Raw genomic sequence first — 16,106 nt, forward strand, 5'->3', positions numbered from 1 at the left:
AAGCAAGTAATTTCACTGACCCACAATCTTCAGTTCAGCATTTGCATAAATAATTCCATGTGTGTTTTCTGCTATACATTGATACATGCCAGCATCTTCAAAGGTCAGACTTTGTATTCTTAGTTCACCTTTCCGGAACTGAAATCAATAAATCATAAAATGAATAAAATCAATAGCTTTTCATTTAGACTACACATGCTATAGAATTCAATGTTGATTGTTATGTTTCCGGAAAAATCAACACTCAGTAACACTACGTACATCTACTCTTCAGTCCTTTCTTTTTCATCCAAATTCAGACATTACTGATCCTGAACAAGATGTTCAACTTGTTCTAGTAAACAAGAAGTGAAATTTGTTTTATTCACATAAGCTTTGTTTTGCGATGTCTAATGGTCATTATATTTTATGTACATTATTTTGCAAAAATAGTTAAAGGTCAATCCATGCCCTTACAAGGTGGACAGAAAATTTTCAAGATTCCATGGAGAAGTAGTACAGATCACTTCTTTACGATGAAAAAAACATCGTTAAATCAAAATAAGTATCAGACTTGTTTCTTAAAAAATGTCTAGAAAGGAACAAAATATCATGTGATATTTTGTAAACTATAAGTAGATGTCAATTGTTTTCGTTTTGTTTTTGAAAAAAAAAGGCATTACTAAGTTCTCTTTTCTTGTGAAAATTAGACTGAAATCCTCTAATCCTGTACATGATTCAAGTGCTTCGACTAGTGGAAGATGAAAAGAAATACTATTTATCTGAAGAAAGAAAGGATTAAAAGAAAAAGGTTTCCTCTACTGTTTTTTTCTTTCTAAATAATATTTTCAAGTTATCTTCTTTTTGTGCTACATGAAATGCCAATTTAATAATTATATTTGATTCATAAATAAGTTATATTGTCATGGCTATTCATTTTTAAAATTTAATTTCTATTTAGAAACCATCTTGGAATTGCAATATGCAGCATAATCTTCTGGTGTTCTGCAGTATGCAGGTTTTGTCCATAAAAGCCACGATTAGCGGGGACAGTCAAGTAATTTGCTTGTTAAATCACTTGGTTTTAATAACTACAGAAGCTAGAATATAGCATTGTTTTTTTCCTTGTGGCTGATGGTGACATCTCTGTTCTCTTTCCATTTTTTTATGTTTTTCTTAAGATATACAGGCAAAACAGCTTCATCTCATTGCCTTCTTTTGTATCTGAATGTCAAGATCAGTGTCACCAGGGCTCAACAGAGATAGTGCTGCATCTTCTGTTTTGTTTGTTCTTTAACAGCTCATCATACAGTATAAGCCATGGATATTAAATATGAATATAGAATTGCAATGCTTGGATTGCAAATCAACTTGACTTAAAAAATCCAGAGCAATAACCTTAAATTATCAAATGGCACTCATTTAAACTTCACATTGCCTAAAAGAACTGATTTTTGCAGCATTCTGTGACCAAAATATATTCTGTGACCAACTTATATGATATAGGAAAATCACCAATCATTTAAAAATATTTCTTCTCATGTCTCCACTGACTTCTTTTTGTCTTAGATTTTTAAAGACACACTCCTGCTCAATATTGTAAAAAGGACTTCTTTTAGAAGCTGATAGCACTTTTTACCTTGAGAGAAGAAAACAGCATTTACATATAAAGGACTGAAGGAAAAGAGGTATCCACACACTACACATGCTCAGATAGCAACTTCAGAATCCAGAGCTCAGTATTAAATAGTGTAAAGGATTGTACTTCAAAATTAAAAATGAGTTTGAGATAAATTTTTTTTTTAAAAATTAAATTTCCAGCGCAATATAATCAGTGAAAATTCCTATCAATATGATTCATTTTTTAAAAACTTTTTAACAAGGCATGCTTCAAAAAATCACTTCCACTGGCTAGTAAGCAACAAATACTGCACTATCTAGAGCAAAATACATACCGAGGCACCGTTTTTCAGCCACCTAATGGTGGGAATAGGCTTGCCTGTAGCTACACAAGGCCAGTAGAGGTCACTGCCTATGTCCTTCTCCGTATCATTGATATGTTCCACCCACTCTGGAGATGCTAAGGAATAAAAACACATGAGGCTTTGTAAGTTTATCAGACGTATTTAACTAACATTATGATCTATTAATTCCACTGCTTCTTCTGTGACACTTAAGAGGACACAAAGACTAATAATGGAAGCTCTGGTAGCTCAGAACCAGTGTAAGCCGGAGTGAAGCTGTTTGGGTGTTACCATATTGGCTGTGGAATAACTACTAGGAACTTTTAATGAAAAGAAAATAGAGAATTGAAATAATGATTTATGAATGTCCAAAGATACAAGGTAATGCAGACAGACATGTAAACTGTACAATGTAACAACAAAAATGATAAATTGCATAAAATCGTGCAACCAGGAACATACTGAAAGCGTTTCCAAGAAAATATTCCCTTCATCCAGAGAAGATATTTAAGAAATTAACACAGAAAATGTTCCAGCATTATTGTTTTTACTAAATAAATTAATCTATTTATTAGCTTTATATATATAAAGCAAGCAGTAACAACCATCCCATACCAGTTTTGAATTTGTCCTACTGAAGTTCAAAAGCTTAACTGAGGATCCTAACTCAGGACATGCTCTGTACTGTCAATGCAAAGGGAGAGAAATGCTCTGAAGTTAATTCTGATGGTATGTGGGAAGCCACGGTTGGATGGCAGAAGTCTCAGTGAGTCTAGTTATTGGGGATCATTCGCTATGAGAACTGAGGAACAGTTTTTCAGTCCCTCATTTACCCAAATGCACAAAGGTAGTCAGAATACAGGCTTGACTGTAGCTGGTAGGGGACATAGGAATAGACATTAAAAAAGAAAACAAAAGAACAGACAAAATGAGGAAAAAAGCGAGCATAATAAACCTAATGATTCCTTTTTCTTCTTGGAAGCTCTTTCACTTTAAATACTCTATTTAATTCAATAATTTTCTCTATGCATAATCATATTAATGCTAACACACATTGATGTCAAGGTGTATATTCAGTCATCATAAGCATACAAGCCAAGCAGATGCTCAATTAATAAATGATTGTTACGCCTGCCACTCACTGCATGGGTTTTGATTTTGTTTATTAATCCAAATACCAGTATGTCAAGATGATGCAGTGAGTCAGCATTGACAGAGTGTGAAAAAAAAGATACTTCCAATACAAAAAAGCAATACAACTAGTAAAGAATAAAATTGTTCTGCTACCTTCTACATAAACTCTCGCCTGATGTTTATCCTTTCCTTTATAGTTTTCCGCTTCACATTCATAAAGTCCTTCATCTTCATACTGAATATTGAAGATCTTGAGAACTGCACCAGACATGCTTATCTCAGCTGTGGCCGGCATGGGCTCAAGGTATTTACTCCACCTCAGTTCAGGAACCGGACTTGAAAAGGTACAATGAGATCAAATCAGCATGCTCAAGAACTGGCTGTTAAATTGGAGACTACAGAAAAGTATTGATAATGAAATGCATATTTTGCTTCCTGAATTGTGAAGGTAAGCAGTGCTCTTCAATTATTTTAAAATACACTTACTTCCCAAGAGCAAAACACTCCAGTGTCACATTCTGCCCCAGGAGTGCATATGTGTCCTTGAACTTCACCTTGATATCAGCAGGATACACTTTTGCACCTAACATTAAAAAAAAGAGATTCTCAGAAATGGCCTAGCAAGAATGAACACAGCAACTATAACCTCCTCAGTTCTGCAAAACCTTTCTTAAAATTAGACATCATTCTTCTTTATAATGCATAATTGTCTGGCCAGATCCGTGAATGAGGGTACGGAGAAGTGATAGAAATCCAGGTGGCAACCGTATGCAATCAAGTCTGCCTGATCTCTGAATCTCTGAAGGACTCTGTGATCTCTGTAGGGCTCCTCTTGGCACCGCTACAGGAAGAACTCGGTGTGGGTATCGAGGAGGTCAGGTGAGGAGGAGCAGGACAGAGATCTCTGCTTTGCAATTGCCCAAATTCAATCATCTTTCTTCACAATAATATGGGACATCTAACTGATAAAAGGTTTACTGAAATTCTGATCATCTCCACTTCACGAGGCTCTAGTGATTTACAGTCTAAAACACCAAAGGAACCTGGTTACCATTTGGAAAATAAAGAGTTTTGATGAAGAATTCAGAGAATAATAACGAAGAATGGAATAGGTGGCTAAGGGGATTGACCCATGAGACATAGAGACCATAGGACATCCACCAGGATAGGAGATTTAAACAAGATAAAAAGTATTTTTCATTTTCATTTGGATTTTCCTGGAAATATTTTAATTCCTAAGGCTGCTTCCTAAGGTATCAATTCTCTCATAAAGTTTCTGCTTCCCACCTATACCCTTTTGAACATTGCCAACATCAAAAAAACATACGAAATTCCTTGGGATGAGCACAGGGGCTAAGCACACGAAGGAGGTGGGGAAAACGCTATTCTCAATGATTCAAAAGGATGTTCATTTTGTGAATGAATCAATAGACATTTCCTTCACAACTTTCACTGTGGATAGGAATTATTTGAATCTTCGTATGTGGAACACTAAAATCTGTGTGCAGTAGCCATTCTGCAGTGTTGGTTTAAGACTTACCACATTATTTGAGAGGCTGAGTGAGCTGGGCCTTTTTTCTCTGGAGAAGAGACGGCTCAGAGGGGATATGATTAATATGTATAAGTTCAGGAAGGGAGAATGCAGGGAGGAAGGGGACAGGCTGTTCTCACTGGTGGCCAGCGATAGGACGAGGGGTAATGGCCACAAACTGAAGCATAAGAAGTTCCGTCTCCAGGTGAGGAGCAACTTCTTTACTGTTAGGGTGACAGAGCAGTGGAACAGGCTGCCCAGGGAGGTTGTGGAGTCTCCTCCTCTGGAGGTCTTCAAAACCCGCCTGGATGCCACCCTGTGCCACATGCTCTAGGTGTGCCTGCTTGAGCAGGAAGGTTGGACTAGATGATCTGTAGAGGTCCCTTCCAACCTTAAATATTCTGAAATATTCTGAAATATTATTCTTCTCACATAGCTAAAAATAATGTAATGAATGAGAAAAACAAAAATACGAACAGTTAGAACATTGCATGTATGCAGTATTTCCAATAAATACTTACGGTCTGATTGTGGAATAAGTGGAATAAATCTACTGAATACGCTCTTTGTTATTGAAGGGCTTGACACAAAACATGAATAATTGCCCTTATCTGATGCTTCTACATTTGCAATATAGAGATTGCCGTTCGTCTGTGATACAAATCGCCGTTTGTCCAAAGCAATGAAGACCGGGAATTCATTTAGAAGCCAGCGATAACTCAGATCATCTGGAGGAAAATATTTTCTAGTTAATAATAGAAAACAAGAGCAACACCGCAGGCTACTTAAGCTATAGTGGACTCTCTGCATATAAATTACTTTCCTTTGATTTCTAGTTTACAAATCCTTTATCCAGGAAAGACAGTTCTGTGAGATGGAATATACTCATCCCAGTAGCCAGGTATTCTAGCTGTCTACACTGAACATAGGGTCCTACTCCCAGTAGTCCAGACTTGTCCAGATCACTGGCAATGTGACTCTAGTGAGCACGGTTCCCTTTGAGCCCATCATTTTTACAAGAACTGGAGTGGAAGGTGACCAGGGAATGTGCAGCTGGGTCTCACACGGACATAACTGAAAAGCTCGGAAGTCTGTGTCAGTCTTATGATTTAGACGTGACCTTAGAATATTGTAGCTAGAAGTATGTTTCAGTTCCTTCCTCAAGATTACTTGTGCTACTGAGACACAAAACAAAACATACATCTCATTTTACAAATAAGGTGCAGTAACAGAGCTGCTAACAGCCAAATTCGCCCTCATGATAGAACTGGATGGCATAGTGAAGGGCATAACCCTGCAAAGTTCTTCAGGACCTAAGGCTACAAGAAAGGCATTTCCAGTGATATGTAAGCAATTAAGAGATGTCATCTCATCTCTAATCCTTTGAGAATTCCTGCTGGTGTTCCATGAATTCAATGGGAGACCCTGACTACCTGTGGTGACTCTGTTACATGGAATGAAGTTGGCCTTGATGGAGATCAGTAGAAAGTCTGGAATACAGAGATACTCAGATCTGTTGAGATGCAGGCCAAGCCTCCCCTACATTGTCAAGATTAGTTTTAGTCACCTTTTCTGTAAGATCCATAACTGCTGGTAAATTCAAACATATCCTTTACAAAAGCTCAACTACACGCGTATATTCAAAACATACCCAACCTGAAAAGTGATTCCCATGCTGTACAGAGGTTACATTTCATATACGCTCCATCCAAGAATTTATATAAACATGAGAACAGAGGCTTATATTCCCCATGCCCCTGACAGAAACACAGCCATAGTTTGCAGAAATATTTTTCAATAATGGACAAATTTAAATAGCTCAGTTTATGTACTGAATGGATTACTTTATCTTCCCAGGATTAAATACATCCAAGGCAAAAATTACCTCAGGCTATGTTTAAAACTTGTCATAAGTCTAATAAATGAAAAGTGATCCAGACAATCTCAAGTTTGCTAACTACTTTCAAATAAGAGAAGTAGCTGCACTAACCAAGTCAGATATATTTAGGACTCTTTTACTGTAGGCATACTCCCACCTGTTGCAAATGCCACTACTATTTTGCTCCATTCAGCTTAAATTACACTTTAAAAAAATAAATATTCCTTTTTCTTCTACTCACATGAAGCTGAAAAAAATTTGGACAAATTACCTGGGTAATGGTAGGGAGGATCACACAGAAGCACTGCTCCAACACCTTCTCGCACTTTAACCTCATAGCGTTCCTCAGGTGGAAAGGGATCCAGGTCTATTTAAAAAAAAAAAAAAAAAGAAAAAAGAAAAAAAGGTTTTTTTCACAATAGATTGTTTCTATTATTTCAGTCCTGTAGAGAAGGATATAGACATGCAACAGTTTTGGCCTGATATCTATGGAAAAATAATGTCCATTTTGGTTGACTTAATCTGGTCACCTAGGGCTAGTGAACACAGTGCTGACACATCTCTTGGACTGGGGCTTTAGGACAGAATTGTGTCAGATCCCATGAAAACCTTAGCTGACCCTCTTTATACCAGTTTCCATGCAGCAAAACAAAGGGGCTATTGTCAAAGAATGTAGAAACATGTTCTTCATGGAATTATGCATCATTCCACAGACTCTGAAAAAAAATTTTACGGTATCTGGAATAATAAATCAATGGTTGCATGTCACAACTTATTTTATTACTTTAAAGAATAAATTTCAAATGGAAAATAACTACACTTTGCATTTTCCTACCATTCTCATTTTGTGCATCTAGTCTGCACAAAATCACCAGTAAATCACTAGTAAATCACCAACACCTTAAGGCAGAGAATACTTCTTGTGCAGCACTGGCATGTCCCCAAGCACAGCGAGAAGGAGGAACTCCTGACTGGAAGCTTGTTCTAAACACTGCTTCAGTATAATGGTAACATGATAAGAGCAAAGTGCATGATCTAAGAACGAATTTTTTTTATATATTTAGATGGCTCGCAGCTACCTTTGCCTTCTGTTAAGCTCCCAAGGCTGTTAAAATTGTCTGTCTCTGGGATCTAATTAGAACTTAAGTTCAAGAGTAGTCAGCCAGAAAAAATACAAACAAAACCAGCACAAAGCTACATAAAAAAGAGATTAAGTAGAAAGAGACAATATACCACTGTAAATCGCAGTGTAGAGTTAGATAGATCCAGTAGACACTTTGCATTTTATAAAAATAATTAATTTCTTAACTTCTAAACTAAATTGCTATATTTTACTATTTTGAAACTATTTTCCAGCAAAAAAAAAACAAAAAGCAAAAAAGAACCCCAGAAACCCAAAACAGTACATCAGCTTCTGACTGTGCTCAGAACACACCAAAAAGCCACTAAATATTCTTGAAGAATAAAATTCCGTCCTTGAAGGGTGTTTGTATAACAGCTAGAAAAATATTTTCATGGTTTTATTACACTAAATCTAGAAAGAATTATTTCTTTTCTTCTTGGTAGGCAATCCAGTTCTACTAAATACAATGTCTTCACATGGATTAATCACCATCCACCTGAATTCATAAAGTTTACAAATGAGTGTGGTTTTGTTCCACTATTTTTGCAAATTTAACCTTAGGATAAAATGAAAAGGCATCTCTCAAATTGTAGCTGGTTCAGCTACATGTTTCAAACTCTTCTAAAAGGCTGTTACCATTTTTCAATTAGCTTATACACATTCAAAAGCTCTACTGAAGATCAGAGATTTTCTGTATTTTTAGCAACACTATATTCAAATTTGAAACTTGAATAAAAGTTTTTTGAAACTATCATAATCATGATGAAAAGAGAATAGAAAGTTTTTACAAATTACTGTAGAGGAGAAGAAACGTGGCCAGCTAAATGAGAAGTTTAATACCATATTTTAATCAGTGATTTATGAGCTTCCAGGTATCTTTTCAATCCTGTTCCTCAGCATTTTGCCCTACTAGCATTAAAAAATTTAAATACTGCCTATCAAGTTTCTGTTCACTATACTGGTTCAGTACACTAACTGTGAAACTCTCCTGATGCCTAGGATTGCTGTGGTTCTACTGTTTTCATCTATTACATTTATTTGTTTAAAGTAGCTGCAGGTGTCACTGTAGCTTTAATCCCATGGGGTGTTCAAGACTGGCGTCACTGATGCCTGCTGTGTAGACCTCTGATACAACTGATTTTAGGAATATCTTCATTGCCCACTGAATTCTGATGTCATTTCCATCAGACAGAAGTAACAGTCTGGATTTTTTTTCATGCTAGAAAATATGCTGTGCAAAGCAAAGACTAAATCTATATTAATTCTTACATGCTCTAGCAGCTCCTAGCACTCTCTTGAGTCTACTTGAGATATGTAATCCCACAGTATCACAATTACCAGCAGAAAAAGGAAGATTTCGTTTTGTTTCTAGTCTTACACAGTAGGGAGTGAAACTGCTCAGGGAGACAAGAGGAGCTCCAATCACCTTATATTGAGATTAAATGCCTCCCAGAGCTTTGTGAATGGTCACAAAGAGTCAGTTGATTCTTTTTTTTTGTCTTCTAATAAAAAAATACTGCCAGCAATAAAAAGGCAAAATAAAACAAAAGTCCCAAAGTTCCGATCTTCAGCGAGAAAATTTTATATTAAACTTCATGCAGCACATCAGTTCTCTGCAATGCATGCATTTGTTGATGGGGTATGTTTGTGCATATGTAGGCACTTAGAAGATTAGATCATGATTTTCTGAAGTTGACAGAAATGCCCCCAGCAGGGCGTTTACTGGACAGCAGGAGTGAGGAGTCCACTTTACTCCAGGGCACGGTGCCTTCCCCCATCAGGCAGCCCAGCTGCAGCTTCACCAGACCACAGCCTGGCCACCATCCATCCAAACTTGTGTCTCCTTCTGGGCCTATTTTCCCCTAAGGTTCTACCATGCCTTAAAATAAAAGTCTCCACATGATGATTTCAAGATCTGGCTTTGTGAGTCTCTTCCATTAATAATTTAATAATAAATTACTCAACAGCTTTTAAGGTGAGCCGAATAATAAAGAACATCTCTGCAGACTAAGGGAACAAGATTGTTCTTACTAATACAGCTCTATGATGTATGTAGCTAAACACTGCAATGTAAAACATTGGACATCTCAACCTAACTGGAATGTTTCTAAATATTTTGTCATAAACATTTGCTTACTTCCAAAACGCAGAGTGGCTTCGCTGCTTCTAACAGTTCCAAAGATATTCGATACTATGCAGACATATTTTCCAGCATCCTTCGATTTCTCTGGATTATTGATTACCAGTCTGCCTCCCACCATACTGTAGCGTTCCTTTGTTAAATCAATGTCCCAGTTGTTGAGTTTCCACCTATTAAAAAAAGACAAGACAGATGTAAGATTTGCACCCCAAAAACCAATCTGGTAAGAAATACGATTTGAAAAACAACTTTCTAATGGGTTCACATGTTATATTAATAATCTCATATATTGTTAATCACATTTCTGTACATGTTCTCATTTTTCTCCAGCAAAAGCCCATAACTTCACAAACTTCATAGATTCTTTATCTCAGTTTGCTTCAACCTTCCAAGAGATGTGTCCCAGGTTAATCTTGATTGCTGGCAGTGTATTACAGGACGCTCTAATTGGCTGCAAATGAGACAGCTCAGGTGCTGGAAACATAAATACAGCTGCACAGAGCTTAGGACAAGCTGATTCACCCTGTCTTTGCTAATGGCACAACACTGACAACAGGTCAGGCACTGCGAGGAGCAGGGACTCAGCCCAGGTAATGGCTCTGCTTTGCCTGGGCTTCAGGATGGCCCTTGCTCAGGTCCTTTCAGCCCCAGATCCTCTGCTACCAGGTCCTGAAACAAATACTTAGAAGACAGCACAGACACAGAGCACAACCAGCACTGGGACTACAAATATCCTCAATGAGATAGCTAGCCCGGGCCACATTGGCCTTAAAAGATCCTTCTGGATCTTTAAGGATTAATGTGATGTTCAGAAGCTTCTTGTGAATTCGCTCTAGGGGCTACAAATATTTTGTAAATTGGATGTAAAGCCTATTTATTATAATCAAAAAAAACTAGTAATTCCCATCTTAATAACTGTAAAACCCTGCAGTTAATTCATTGAGTTGCTGCAACCTCCACTTCTCAAACTAGGGGAGGAACTCAATAGATGATGCATATCCATTACCCACCTCTACCAACTTTCAATACAAGTGAGTGTGACCCCAGGATCTAGGAGCTATAGGAATGTATATGTACTACTGTGGCCACAAGGGGGAGCCCATCATCTTGTTTGCAAGGAACGTCAAATTTCCTGAGCAAAATAGGAGACAACTTACTACTTAAGGAGAAAGAAAAATCTTCATACACTAAAGACGTATAGTAGTTTTTGCAAATGAGAAAGCATTTAGTTTGCTTCCTTTTTGAAAAGTTGTACCAACGTTTTCTGAATAATGACTTTTGAGATTAAAATTGCGATTTCTCAAATAAAGAAATGATAGTAGAAATAATCTAAGCGACAAATATGTTAAATTCAACTAAAACCAAATAAATAAATAACAGGTTTTTCAAGATGTAATAAAATAAAGTTTTTCACTTCTTCAATGGTTTATCAGGCCTATTTATGGGTGTCTCTACAAGAGGGCGGCTGCAAAAGCATCACAGGCTGTAGGATATCCACATCCAACTCGTGGTTCTTCTTTCAGAGTAAAATAGGAAACTGAAACAGGAAAAACCTGAACTTCAGTCCCCCTAACCTAAGCTGGAAAGATGGCTTCTTTATTATTTTTTAAAGATTTTGCTTTCATTTCATATCTGGACCACCATTGGTTTTGAATGCTGAAAACATTTAGTGCAACAGGAATGGGAAGCTTTTAACACCTGCAGTCTGGTCTGCTGCTGGCAAAGCAAGTGAAGGTTGATTCTGAAAAACAGCAAGGCTCCCATTACCTTCCAGCACTGAAGACAGTAGCTATCCATTAAGACAGCCAATGATTCCATTTTACTATGTAAAATACAGAAAGATCTTACCTGTAAGTAGGAAAAGGAATTGCTCGAGCCCTGCAGTTCATTGAAACTTGCCCATCTGAAGATTCTTCTGGGTAGATGGTATCAATGGGCTGTTCCTCAAAAACAGGTCCATAACCTTTGTTTCCTTCCTCTGGAACTAAGGCTGTTTTAAAGCAATTATTAGTTAAAAAATAAATTCTCACCAGAAAAAAAAAATCCAAATGCAAAGCAAAAATCTAAAGCTTAAGTGCTCCTTATCTTATGACCTACTTAGTTCCAGTGCTTTTTATATATATATATATGAAAGGAATCATTATTGCACTATACAAAGAAAATAAGTGAAAATTTGCTTCAGAGAGGCCAACAAATTCTCCTCAAACAGATCTAGCCACAAAGCAATATTCCAAAGATTAAGTGTTCCTTAGCTCCTACTTAGCTCTAAGTGTTTAATATATTTTGAAGGAATCTTTACTGCACTGTATAAAGAAAATATTAATCTTAGAGCGGACAGCTGAGCCTTCAACAGTTTCCAAAACTCATTTCTGTTCTTTTATTCAACCTCCTGTATTAAAAATAATTTAAGCTTGCATCGTCAGTCTCTCAAATGCCAATAAATGTTGAAAGTAAGTTTTGACAACAAACGGTGTTTCTAATCTTTATTCTCCTCCATTTGTTGATACTGCTATAAAGCAGTTTTAAAGTTTAAGGGTCTACCTGCTCCTACTGCATTTCTTCTCTCCTCCTGTATAAGGTTGCTCTTCTGTGTTGGCTGGGGAAATTTTTAGTACTATGCATTATTATCTATGCTTCTGGGGAGAGAAAGAAAAAAAAAAAAGCACTACATATCTATAATGCTGCGTTTAAAAAAATCTTCATAGATTAGCATGTAAATCGGCAATGAAGAGGTAAAAGTACTTAATCAAACTATGATCTTATTCTCTTCTTGAACTTGGTTTTAATGATTTTTAGATTGAATTAGGATGGTTTTATAAAACATAAAAGACAATACAGAACCTATTATGTAATCAAAAGCTGTCTACTGTGTAAGTATTAAAATAACATATGTGCATAAAAGAATCTTTATTCACAAGTAGACAGTAGATTAGAGCATTAGCAGAAAACTTTGTGCAAATGGGTAGAAAGTATGATCACTTCCCAGTTCTAGTTAGCATGAAAATAATCACTGTTTCCCTTGGGGACAGGAACGGGTCCAAAAGGCGCGGGGCTGCTGTGGTATTTACAGTCAGGCAACTTCATTTGCCCGAGGAATTCAGAGAAGAGAAGCCTTACAGAGAAGCAGAGAGGAGCACTAAAAAGAAGGGCAGAGCTTTCTAAAATGATCTGCCTGCTTTGGTATTTTAAAGCACAATACTACACACAAACTTCCATACCATTAGATCAAAAGAAGAAGTCGTGTTAGACTGTAGAAGCAGGGACGATGTATTTGCACAAGGCCTGAAATGGCTGGGCCACAAACCCGGTGGCAGTTTCTGTGTGGTACTTAAATATGAATATAAAATAACAAGGGCTGCTAGCAGCAAACAGCCAGCCATATCACATGCAGCTGCACTGTATGGACCTTAGGACTTAAACGATGTTACAGACCACTTAGGCAACTCATGGCATGCATTTTTAATGCTTCCAACACTATTAGTTAGCCTGAGTGAACGTCTGTTTCTCACACCTACCAAATATGCTTTATAATGGCAGTTCTGCTGCAATCTATTCTGAAATCAGTTTCAGATATCTAGTTGAGCAGAAAAAGATGAGTAGGATGCATGTTAGGAGTGGCAATGAATAAACCTTTCATTCACAGACATAAAATTGAGTGCAGACCAACAACCAACACAGCATGGGGCAGAAAAAAGGAAGAGAAAGGCCCTGTGAAAAAAAAAATAGCACAAAATGCTCATGTCTTACATGAAAAGTGTGCACCTGTAATTAAGGTTGGGGATTGAAGGAGGATAGATTGGGGGTATCTGGAAAAAAAAGATTGATTGAAGGACTGGACTGAAATTTTGCTTCCAGGAGCAAGGGAGACATTAACATACAGAAAGGAAGAAGAAAATGGTTCTATCACAGAAGCAAGGGATGAGAAGACAGACACATTTCACTAATTCTGGTCCTTCTTCAGACAAGAGGATGGTGTACATGACCTCTCAAAGACTCTTACTACCTTCTTTTCTGGGTACATTGCATGTGATCGGGACTTGAAGTTGGAGCAAAACCTCTCTTCTAGTTCTAGCTATTCAAGGCTTTGTATAGTGAATTCTACAAAAGAGATTTAGGATTTTCAGTAAGGCTAAAATGTATTAGGAAGTCTTTGTGAAAGTCAAGCAAACCTCTGTGCGCCAGACAACATCATGGATCCTCTATAACAGTGGACACTGCTGGAAGACAGTCCTGTCCCCTCTCCAGCGGATACCCCGGCTGGGCAGTGTCATTTCCCCTCTAGCTGTTCTTGCAAAACCTCTCATGCTTGTCTGACTTCTAGGATAGCTGACAGAGCTGAAGAAGGTGGGTATCTATTCACCCTTAGCTTCCTAGATCAGTTTTCTACCAGTTAAGTGAGCTTAATTGGATCACGGATGAACATCCATGTCAGTACCAAGGATGGGATAGGAGTGGGCATGAGAGAACAGGAGCAGGGGGATATGCTGCCACCCATTCAGTGGAAAGGAAAAACCTTGTCGTGTTAACTGAACCATCTGAACAATGTACTGTCTAACTAAGACAGATATATCTGAAAGCCTTGCAAATGAAATATCAAGTTATATTAGCACACCTTTATTTTCACAGCACAAACCTGTAAGAGCTCGTAATATAAAATATACAACATGTTCAGAAAAGATACCAAATAGTTGTCTGAAAATAACAATCAGAAATCACCTAAGGCAGTAATTTCCCAGTCAAGTCATGAAATTTTGACAAGAGTAGAGAAAAAAAAGTCAAAAAAGTCACAATAAAAGGGCTTAATCAGTGCAATAAAATAGTATATATTTAATTCAAGTAATGTCAGATTCTTCCATATAAATGTATTTTAGTAAAAAAAGCACTAGCTGTCAAATGATTTAATTGTGCATTCTAAGCAACAGTTATATTAGCTACTATTACTATTTCAATGCTGCAGAAATATAATTTCTTTTTAGACTCTTGATAACTTGGATCACATTTTTGGTTAATATAAGTGATAAAAGGAATACACCAATGTAAGATGTCTCCCTGGTTATATAGAAAGGAAGACGTTTTCCAACCCATATTCATTCCGTTGGCATTATTCAAGCTTTAAAAAGGAAAATTCCACCACAAATCAGTAGCTGATCAGCTTTCGATCAATCCTCCCTGGAACTCCCACCCTTCACCATAAAGCTCTTCTTTATCGTGAACATCTGCCCACTCCAATGGCCTTGTAGCTTCTATGCTCCATGCTTCTTGCTTTCCCTTGTTCCTTATGTCCACCTCCTTTTGGATAAGCAAATTATACTTAACATTACTATCTTTAAATATAAAGGTAATTGAAAATATAAAATATATGTTCAACGTAGACCAACTTTTTGTGTTTTATTTCCAATATCCTGATCCCTGTCTCCTGTTGCTAAAGAGCATCTTTCATTAAACTATTTTCTCAATATAATTCTATGTATAATTTATTAATTCCACCTATTGCCCAAATTACACTGACACTAAATTATTCACATCAGGAACAAACATAGCAGAGAAATTCTGAATTGTTTCTTCAGTGATGAATGACTTCAGCAAAACTACCACGGATATAAGTCATTACTATGACTTTTCAATTTTATTTGTCCTCATAAAGGCAAAGACTGCAGACCCTCTGCAACATTTCCTTTTTTTTTTCTCCTAGCTGAAGATTGACATAAGGATAAAAGGAAGAGTGTCTTGTCAAAACTAAACACAGTTATTTTACATGAAAAATATCCTAAATTAACTAAGTAAGATTCCAGCATGGATTACTCATCTTCATTCAGAAACACAATAAGAATACACTATTCATGATACCAGAGAAGCCTCGTTGTCTGTCCTCCGTATGAGGTTGCTATCCAACTCCATACAGGATGAATGCTGAGTTCAGATGGGGAGAAGCATGGGCACATGTGCATGTGGGTTTTGAGGCTCAGGACTCTGAGCCATAGAGAAGAGGTATGATAAAAACCTATGAATCTTGGGAGACAGTGAGAAAGAGAGGACGCAGGTTTTAGCCCTATGGCTATTTTGTGTGGAATGGACAAATGACCTGAGGTTGCCTTTACATCAGTGGATTGACAGGAAATAGCAATAGCTAGAAAGAGGAGATGGTGAAACTAGTGAACTGTGTAGGAGACAGAGCTGGAGCAACCAAAACAGGCAAAAAGGAAGTTCTGTATGGTTTGGTTTTCAGGTGCCTGAAAATACAGCCCAGCATTACATACCTCATAATAGAGATATGATTTGGGGGCAAAAATATGGACAGTGTTAGAGGGACAGGTGAAGGAAATGAACTGGAGGCAGTCAGCTTCTCTCCCCTTCTT

The 16,106-nt window shown here is 37.2% G+C and overlaps 1 protein-coding gene across 1 annotated transcript in view; it reads right to left on the minus strand.

Moving 5' to 3' along the window:
* Positions 1 to 16,106, minus strand: part of CNTN1 (contactin 1) — a 202,102-nt gene that overhangs the window by 56,960 nt on the left and 129,036 nt on the right. The window contains exons 4-11 of the mRNA XM_026050261.1: positions 11,599 to 11,740; positions 9,748 to 9,920; positions 6,759 to 6,854; positions 5,130 to 5,336; positions 3,564 to 3,660; positions 3,231 to 3,412; positions 1,935 to 2,059; positions 21 to 138 (exon numbers count right to left, since the gene is read on the minus strand). Coding sequence (XP_025906046.1) covers positions 21 to 138; positions 1,935 to 2,059; positions 3,231 to 3,412; positions 3,564 to 3,660; positions 5,130 to 5,336; positions 6,759 to 6,854; positions 9,748 to 9,920; positions 11,599 to 11,740 — 1,140 coding nt within the window. The remainder of the gene's footprint in view (positions 1 to 20; positions 139 to 1,934; positions 2,060 to 3,230; positions 3,413 to 3,563; positions 3,661 to 5,129; positions 5,337 to 6,758; positions 6,855 to 9,747; positions 9,921 to 11,598; positions 11,741 to 16,106) is intronic.

The sequence above is a fragment of the Nothoprocta perdicaria genome, unplaced genomic scaffold (genome assembly GCF_003342845.1).
Source record: "Nothoprocta perdicaria isolate Ctin4 unplaced genomic scaffold, notPer1 scaffold_67, whole genome shotgun sequence".
NCBI lineage: Eukaryota > Metazoa > Chordata > Aves > Tinamiformes > Tinamidae > Nothoprocta > Nothoprocta perdicaria.